The sequence below is a fragment of the Meleagris gallopavo genome, chromosome 22 (genome assembly GCF_000146605.3).
Source record: "Meleagris gallopavo isolate NT-WF06-2002-E0010 breed Aviagen turkey brand Nicholas breeding stock chromosome 22, Turkey_5.1, whole genome shotgun sequence".
NCBI lineage: Eukaryota > Metazoa > Chordata > Aves > Galliformes > Phasianidae > Meleagris > Meleagris gallopavo.
The window spans coordinates 58,177-67,760 of record NC_015032.2 but is presented as its reverse complement, the minus strand read 5'-3'; the positions used below and the strand labels follow the sequence as shown (position 1 = coordinate 67,760).

At 49.2% G+C, this 9,584-nt stretch overlaps 1 protein-coding gene across 1 annotated transcript; it reads left to right on the top strand.

Annotated features, from left to right (window-relative positions):
- On the top strand, positions 1–1,866 carry LOC104913973 (outer dense fiber protein 3-like; the record flags this gene model as incomplete). The annotated part of the gene is made up of 5 exons (XM_010722251.2): positions 1–145; positions 534–635; positions 949–1,070; positions 1,236–1,376; positions 1,604–1,866. Coding segments are annotated over 5 exons (594 nt in total), but the record flags the coding sequence as incomplete, so codon positions are not given.
- Between the last annotated feature and the right edge of the window lie 7,718 nt (positions 1,867–9,584).

Below are 9,584 nucleotides of genomic sequence, written 5' to 3'. Positions count from 1 at the left end.
ACCAAACCGCCTGCGGCCGAGAGCTGCGGGCCGGGTCCCTGCTACTTTGTGGAGCCCGCCATCACCAGGAACGGGAAGTACGTGGCTCCGGGCGCCCACCTTTGCGGACGACCCACGACGGAGACCACCGTCACCCCCGGACCCAGTGAGTACCACGTCTGCAGCGCTTCCCCCACACCCGGCGTTTGCCCTGGCTCAGCTCGCGCCTTGCTGGAGCTGTAGGTCTTTTGTGAGAGAACACAAACAGCTCCGAGCAGCGATAAACACGCCCTCGGAGAAGGACAGCTGCGCAGCACCATGGGCTGAGGGCACAAGGACCCCGCATCCGAAAAAAACAAAGAGCCAGGGGCTGGCAGGAGGGACAGCAAGGCAGGACATAGTGGCGGGGCATGGAAAAGCATCCCCGCGTGCTGCCTGGCTCCCCCAGCATCCCTGCAGCTCTTCAGAAGACCCTTTCCTCGGGACATTGTCTCTGCGGCTGCAGAGGGAGACCAGCACTTCACAGCTTTCTTCCTCTTCTCCTCCGCCCCCAGGTGACTACCGCACCGAGGCAGCCAACAGGCACGTCTTCAAGTGCCCACCGGTGCAGTCCATGGCCTTCCGGCGGGAGCCCCTGCGGACAGACCGCCCTCCAGGTACGCTGACCCTGGCAAACGCAGGCCCTTCAGCCTGAGCATCCTGCAGGGACGGGCTGCTGCTCAGCACCAGCAGCGGGCCGACTGCACGGCCTGCGCAGTGCTGGGGCTGCAAGCTTTCTCGCGTGACCAACACCTCTCGGCCCGCAGCGGCTCCGGCTGCTTGGGCTCAGAGCTACCGGCGCTGGCCCAGTGCCAGAGTAGAGGGAGGGACTGGCAGAGGAGCGAGACCTCCCAGCAGCAGGCTGGGCAGGCTGCCCCTCTCTGCTCCTCCAGCCCCTCGCGCACACGCTCTCTGCTGCTCCTCCTGCAGGTCCGGGCACCTACACACTGCCCAGGCTGATGGGCCCCAGTACAGCCTGCACGTCGGCCAGCCCCTGCTACTCCATGAGGGGAAGGAGCCAGCGCGGCCGCTTTGACGAAGACCTTGCCAAGGTGAGCCCTGCTGCTCCTCTTTTCCATGCTAGCATCCGAAGCTGGGCTGCTCTCCCTGTGCCACAGGGGCTTCCGAGCCCCAAGCACCTTTGCTTAATGCAAGCTTCCAGGGAAAGAGAGCCTTGAATGTGATCCCAGCCCCGTACGCCCATGACTCTCTTGCAGATTCCGGGTCCTGCGGCGTTGCCCAAAGTAGCTGTAGATGCCTACAAGACCAGGGCGCCTGCATACACCATGGCGGCCCGACCAAAACCTGCAGAGGGCAAAGCAGTGAAGCCCGGGCCGGCAGACTACAGTATAGGCCGGGTAAGGCAGCTAGCTGCTCAGCTCGTCCCCTCTGCTTCACAAGCTGCCTTCATGCCTCTGCCCCTTCCCCTGAGGCGTCCACCAGCCAAAGAGCTTCTGGCCGCAGGGACCAAGTGCCGGAGAGCAGGCCTGCTCCCTGCCCTCGTGCCACCTCCGAGCAGAGGAAAGGAGAGCAGCAGAGAAGAGAAGGGCCCTTGCTGATCTGCCTTTCATTTTTGCGCTTCCAGGTGACACTTATCAAGCCCCAGGCGCCTGCATCCACTTTTGGAATCTGGCATTCCCTCTACACAACTCCTCTGATTGTGGAATAAAACAGCCAAGTCTGGAAGGCCGCCTTTGCTTTCCTGGGACAGGAAGGGACAGGAAGACACCAATCAACTGCCGGTTTCCACTTGATTCCATTTCCATCTATGGACTTGGGCTTTTGCCCATCTTACTCTTGAACGTTAGCAAGTGGAGTAAGTCATCAATAAAATCAACTCAACACCTATATGTATGCTTTCTTGTTACTCCTTTTTCCTCACTGCTGCACGCAGGAATGCGCCAGCGCTTCCTGAAGCCTTTCAAACATCAGTGCATTGGGAACCGCTGATGCTTGCTTGATCAGCCATTTGCATCAGTGATGTCTGCCACGAGCTGAAGTAAAGAATAAACAAAGCAAATAGCAAAAGGAGGCTGGCCGTGGGCAGTGCAGCCCTTCCAGCACCGACAGGTAGATTTTAGTCTCTGCAGAATCAAGTAGTGAACCTTGAGGAACAGTTAGAAAGATAGGAACGTAATTTGGCTTTGTTGCAAATGGCTTTTGAGGAACTGTTAACGTGTAAGCACGCCAGCGATACTGTCACCCACAGTTTTCCTCAAGAAAAAACTTTTCCTCAGGAGGAACTATGGGGAATGAAGGAAAGGCTAGGTAAATTAGAAACCCCAACAGCCCCATTGTGTCCTTTGATAAAAACCCAATATACCTTCGACAGCAGCGAGGATCTAGATCCTCAAATGAGTGTTAAGGAAATTCCCTTCTCAGCCACTGAACTAGCAACATTGAAAAAAGATTTTAGCCCCTCTGCAAAGGAATCTGAAACAGAGTACGTATGGAGGGTTAGTCTCGCTGGTGGAGACCAAATCGTGTTAACTGAGAAGGAAGTGGAAGGTTATTGGGGACCAGGAGTATATTCAACTACTGACAAGAATTGTGCTCTCTGGTCCTTAACACAGAGGGCTGCCTATTGGGCATGTGGTCTCAACCCTTTAGAAAGGGGAGGCCCTCTTGCTATTACTGGAACAGTTGATCAGTTAGTAGAGAGTGTTCCAAAGGCTGCTTATCTCCAAATGATGTATGATAGAAAGCTGCAGCCACAGCATGAATCACCTGTGATGATGCCTGTTGATCCTGAGAGAATGCCTGCTTTAACTAGGGGGCTTCCAGAATCGTTGAAACCCATAGGCACACAGCTGCAAGGAAAGATACAGGCTATGTCTCAGGGAGAAAGAAGCCGGGCAGTGTTAGAAGGAACTGTAACCTCTAACCATCTGCAGTCAGGATACAAAGGATGGACGTAGGGGGAGTTGCCCAAGAGTCAATTAACTATGGGAGAAAATATGGTTTCTTCCAGCGGTTTCTTCCTCCAGGAAATTGGAGCCAAGGGAAGTGAGGCTTGCAGCGGTCAGCCTTGCCCCAGGCCACCTAGGCCAAAGCTCAGTGGGACTGGGAGGGCCTCATTGTCAGTAAAAACAGGTAGGCAAAATATTGATGATAAGCGTAATTGTCGCTGGACACTGGGCTGGCACAAGGGTGTTCACGAGATCTGATGAATGCATTAGCCACTGTCAGGCTAGAGACTGTAGTTAACCGGTGGCCAGAACAGAAGCTCAAGAATCTTGAGGAAAGCAAAAGCCCAGGTCCGAGGGCCTCTCCCGAGCGGCTACCCAAGCCATTGGAAACCTAATGTCTTCGCCCCTCCCAAGTGAGTGGGTGGGGGTGGTGAAGGGTGGATGCATTAGAAAGCTCACAACAAAGGGAAACAAAGAGATCCTCAATTTAACACCTTCTGTCCAAAGGCCTCACCACTCTTGCCAGTTATCCCTGCGAGTCACAGTTCAGTGGCTGAGAAGCCAGGGAAACCCTCTTATCTCCCTGGCCGGACTGCGTCCATTGACTCAGCTAACCTGAGGCCAGTTTCCCTAACCCTAATGGAATCCCTTAACGAATTGGAAGGCTTGGAAGGCTAAAGACACCCCGAAAAAGGAATATAAAATCAACGCTTGCTGGGTTGTTCCCTCTTTTTTGAACCATATTAACAAAGCCCAAAAAGGGCGAGTCGGTGTCTTGTTTTATTTTACAGAAGATCCCCGTGGGACCTTGATTGGACACAGAAAAGCTGATAGCTGATTTTAACCATTTGTGGTTTGTGGCAGAAGATTTGATCATGCTCGAATCCTGAATATGCCTCTGGATGACATTTTTTGGTTGCAATAGTGTTATGTTTTGCGTTGTGGGTGTGGGTGGTGATTGATGTCAGTCCTTGGATCTGTGAAACTTCACAACTGGGTTCAGAGTTCTTAGAGGTCATCCTAGCTTCCTGACACTCCCTGCACAGTGATCGCATTTCTTTTGAGCCCTTCTGTCAGCCCTTTTTATCAAACTGGTTATGATTTGCATGTAAGTCCTCCACAGTGTATCCAAATTCCTAACAAACTAGGAAATTAATCAAGGGACCCATCTAATATCTGTCAGATGTGGGCACAAAAGAAATCTATCATAAAGCCTTTTGCACCGATGCCTTTCAGTGTCGCACCAGTCCAGGAGCTCCGTCCGGAACACGGCTGTGGGAAAGTGCCTAAGTCTCGATAAGAGATGTGTATGTTTCTGGGATTACTCCTCTTTGATGCTTTCTCCTGCGGGCTATCCTGCGCACACTATCCTGTGAAAAGTTCTGTCAACTGTAACAATACTCGAACTTGCCAAACTAGGATTTCTCTCTCTCAGCATTTGAATTGCTTTGGAAATGCTCAAGTGGAGAGTTCTCACGACCCTAAATCATCTTAGAAAATATTCCATGGCAAGCCCACATACTGTCAGATTGGACTAGATACGCTTTTGGAGAATTAACTGAAGCCGTACTATTGTATGGCTACTGAGAAACACAACCTCTACTGAAGAATTCCCATCTGGATCCTGGTTTCCACTGGGAATTCAAACAGGAAGAGTTGGAAGCGATTGTGAGTCAGGCTAATTATGACCTTGTTGCTATTACCGAAACATGGTGGGACCACTCCCATGACTGGAGTGCTGTGAGAGATGGCTACAAGCTCTTCAGAAGGGATAGACGAGGCAAGAAGGGTGATGGTGTGGCCCTTTATATTAAGGACTCTTTCGATGCTGAAGAGCTTGGGGTTGGGAATGACAGAGTGGCGTGTCTATGGGTAAAGATCAGGGGGAAAGCCTGTAAGGGCGACATCTTGGTGGGGGTCTGTTATAGACCGCCTAATCAGGATCAAGAGTTTGATGAGGCATTCTGTGCGTAGTTTGCGGAAGTCGCACATTCACCAGTGCTTGTTCTCATGGGAGACTTTAACTTCCCTGATATATGTTGGAAATATAATACAGCACAGAGGAAGCAGTCCAGGAGGTTTCTAGACTGCGTGGAAGATAGCTTCCTTATGCAACTGGTAGGAGAGCCTACCAGGGGTGGTGCCCTACTAGACCTAGGTTTTCGCTAACAGAGAAGGACTGACAGGAGAAGTGAAGGTTGGGGACTGTCTTGGGCAGAGCGACCATGGAATTGTAGAATTCTCTATTCTTGGAGAAGTCAAAAGAGTGACCAGTAAAACTACTTTCTTGAACTTCCAGAGGGCAGACTTTGATCTGCTCAGGGCGCTTGTAGTGCAGGTCCCTTGGGAGTTGCTTCTCAAGGGTAAAGGGGTCCAGGAAGCCTGGATGCTCCTCACGACGGAAATCTTAAAGGCACAAGAACAGGCTGTCCCTGAGTGCCGTAAAGCGAGCCGTAGGGAAGACGACTGGTGTGGATGAGCCGGGGACTATTGTTGAGACTCAGGGAGAAAAAGAGAGTCTGCGTCCTCTGGAAGAAGGGGCAGGCTACTTGGGGGGATTACAAGGGAGTTGCTAAGGTATGCAGGGAGGAAGTTAGGAAGGCAAAAGCCCAACTTGAACTCAGATTGGCCACTGCAGTAAAAGACAGTAAAAGATCCTTTTATAAATATATCAATGACAAAAGAAGAACCAAGGATATTTCTCATCCTATACTTGATGCAGCAGGGAATGTGGCCACTGAGGACAAGGAGAAGGCTGAGGTCCTCAATGCCTTCTTTACAACTGCCTTTAATAGCCAGACCAGTCATCCACTGGGCATTTTATGCCCTGATCTGGAACTCTGGGACCCTACTCAGAATATACCCCTGGCGGTTCAAGTGGAGACAGTCAGAGAGCTTCTCCTCCATCTGGACTGTCACAAGTCCATGGGACCGGATGGGCTGCACCCTCGGGTGCTGAGGGAGCTGGTGGGGGTGATTGCTGAGCCCTCTAGGCCATCTATCAGCGCTCCTGGTTAACTGGAGAGGTCCCAGAGGATTGAAGGCTTGCTGATGTGACTCCCATCTTCAAGAAGGGCCGTAAGGAGGATCCGGGGAACTATAGGCCTGTTAGCCTGATCTCGATACTGGGGAAAGTAATGGAGCAAATCATCTTGGGTGAGATCGCATGTGCGTGGTGTCCAGGGGATCAGGCCCAGCCAGCACAGGTTCATGAAGTGCAGGTCGTACTTGACCAACCTCATCTCTTTCTGTGGCTGGGTGACCAGTCTGATAGATGACGGAAGGGCTGTTGACATAGTCTGCCTAGACTTCAGCAAAGTCTTTGACATGGTCTCTCACAGGCCTCTGCTGGGGAAACTGGCTGCCTGTGGTCTGGACAGATATACACTTCTTTGGGTAAGGAACTGGCTAGAGGACCATGCCCAGCAGGTAGTGGTTAATGGAGTGAAGTCCAGCTGGTGACCCGTTATGAGTGGTGTCCCCCAGAGGTCTGTACTGGGGCCCATCTTGTTTAATATATTTATTGACAACCTAGATGAGGGGATTGAGTGCACCCTCAGTAAACTTGCAGATGACACCAAGTTGGGAGGTGGTGTGGATCTGCCTGAGGGTAGGGAGGCCCTACAGAGGGATCTAGATAAGCTGGATCGCTGGGCTGAGATGAATGGGATGAGGTTCAACAAGGCCAAGTGTCGGGTCCTGCACTTTCGCTGCAAAAAACCCCAAGCAGTGCTATAGGCTTGGGGATGAGTGGCTAGATGATTGTGAAGAAGAAAGAGACCTGGGGGTGTTGGTTGATGCTTGGCTGAACATGAGCCATCATTGTACCCAGGTGGCCAAGAGGGCCAACAGCATCCTGGCCTGCATTACAAATAGTGTGGCCAACAGGAGCAGGGAGGTGATCGTTCCCCTCTACTCAGCACTGGTGAGGCCGCACCTCGAGTATTGTGTTCAGTTTTGGGCCTCTCACTACAGGAAAAATGTTGAGGCCATGGAACGTGTCCAGAGAAGGGCAACAAAACTGGTGAGGGGTCTGGAGCACAAATCTTATGAGGAGCGGCTGATGGAGTTGAGATTGTTTAGTCTGGAGAAGAGGAGGCTCAGAGGAGATCTCATTGCTCTCTACAACTACCTGAAGGGAGGTTGGGGTGAAGAGGGGTTTGGCCTCTTCTCCCAGGCAATGGACAGGACCCGGGGAAATGGCCGCAAGTTGTATCAGAGGAGGTTTAGGTTAGACACAAGGAAAAACTTTTTATCTCAGAGAGTGGTCAGGCACTGGAATGGCTGCCCAGGGAGGTCGTGGAATCACTGTCCCTGGAAGTGTTCAAGAGGTGTCTGGATGAGGAACTGCGAGATGTGGGTTAGTGCTTGTGGTAGAAGTGGTAATGAGAAGACAGTTGGACTGGATGATCTTACAGGTCTTTTCCAACCTTGTGATTCTATGATTCTATGATTCTAATCTACTTTTATCTGTGTCCACACAGTGCAAGGACTCTTTCTTGGATTTCACATATATTGTTTTGAGTTACAATGCACCAAGGTAGGAAGTTGCTTGTGGCAATGGAAACTTGCCAAACTGGGGAAAAACAGCTAAAGGGTCAGCCAAAGGATGACACCGTGATGAAGCTGATGATGGAAAAATGAGGAGGAAGTAGGTGGTCTAAGATAAGCAGAGGCCGCTACCTTGCATGTCCAGAAGGACATTATTGTATATTAATGAGTTCTTGGAATAGAACAAATGTGTATGCCAATGTATTGCATATGTATGTCTTAACTGTTAAAACGTAGAACTTGAGCTCTGAGAGCGTGTGCTTGATGTGTCATGTTGCCCAGTACATATTGTGAGGAATAAAGGAATGCTGCTTTCCAGCACCACATTGGAGTTAGAGAGTTTTCTTCTCAGATTTCAGATGACAGTATGGAACTAGCAGACCAAGTAAAAAGAAGCACAGAATAGTGGTAGAAAAAGATACATTTGCAAATATTGTTTTCTAACAACTTATAAAAATGAAAATATCTGTAAATACTGTCTTATTTAACACATTACTAGATAGTTTTCCTTAACACAGTATACAGAAGTTCTGTTCTTCCAGCTTGGAAAGCCAAAATTTAGATCAAAATTAAAATAGACTCATTTTACATAAAAAAGAAATCTCTTAAGTTGATATGCAAGTGCCAGATATTCCTTAATACCTCAGCTGCATCTCTATGTGACTTAGGAACACCAATATCTGACAGATACTTTTTTTTTTTTTTTCAGTTTTCCATTTTATGTAAGCTTAGCTGTAATCATTAAGCAAGAACTTGCAACTTTGTTTTAGAGGATGAAAAGATATAGCATAGTTCAACACACTTGTCAGAAGAACCACTCTGTCTTTCTTTTTCTTTGTATTTCTGCATGTGTTTCTAACTTCAACAAGATTTATTTCCTTGATTTATTTTTTTAGAAAAACTGGATATATGTAAGAGACCAGCTAGGATAACTTTTTCAGTGTGACACCATTTTATTTCTGTCACTTGAGAAAGCTTCAGAATATGTTAGATGTTTCATTCAATAAGAACTTATTTTCTGTTAGAGGCCTAGAGGCTCCAGTCTGTTTCTATTGTTGCTTTGTAGAGTTGAATGTTCACTGCTAGAGAAGACAGTGAGTATCCAGCTGACGTTCTGCACTTAAAATCTATTTTTTCCTATAGTTTCTGAATGGATTTCCTGGTCCTCTTCTCCCTCCTCCTGTTTTCTTTTTCTTCCTCCACTGCTTCAGAGACCTGGATTTATCTTAAAGTCTGAATATGATATAGATTTTAATCTGCACAGAAGTAAAATGAATTATTCTTGTCCATGCTAAGAGCACACTTATTTTTGTCAGTAGCTTTATGGTCAGTGAGCCAGCTCAGAAGCTCTGCGAAGCAGACAATGGGGTATGATTGGGAGCAAAACACTGCACACAAAAGAGCTTTTTCTTAAAATCTGACTGGATGATGCTTGTTTGTGGGAATACAAGAGAGACTGTTTGGAACAAACGCTGTGGAGCAAGATAAACAGCATGAGATGGCAAGGCTGAGAACCAAGGACACGTCTAGTAGAGAAAAGCAAAAGGAATGGCTCACAGCTCTGGATTAAGTGCCTCCATGCTCGGCTATGGAGAGTTTACGGAATGCTTTGTTGACATGTAAGGGCAGGTAGGAAAGTTGTAAGGGCAGATGGGAAAACTAAAAAAGAAAACTTGTGAATGTAAGTAAGTGACGTGAGAACCTGTAATAAACAATTTGGATCATCCACATCTGAGTCCATGCCTGGTTGCCACATTTGTTACTGTTCAGAAAATCAGGAATCATCTCAGCTGCTAAGCTAGAGATTTTTCTTTGTCAGCCTGTCAGGTGTTGATCTGAATGTACTTATCTGGGCCATCCGTGGCACAGCTCGAGACCCTCCTCCTCTGCACAGCCCCTCAGAGCACGAGGGAAGGTCTGGGGGTGGCAGTGGTCCCCCTGGAAAGGGGTAGGGGGATGGTGCCCTCCATCCCCTCCATCCCCAGGCCCTGACGCCCAGTGCTCAGGGCTCCAGAGAGCCCCAGGGTCGCTCAGTGTCCCTGTTCCAGTGCCACGCTTATTGTAACAGACTTCTTCCTTATGTCCCATCTAAAGACTCTGTCCCTT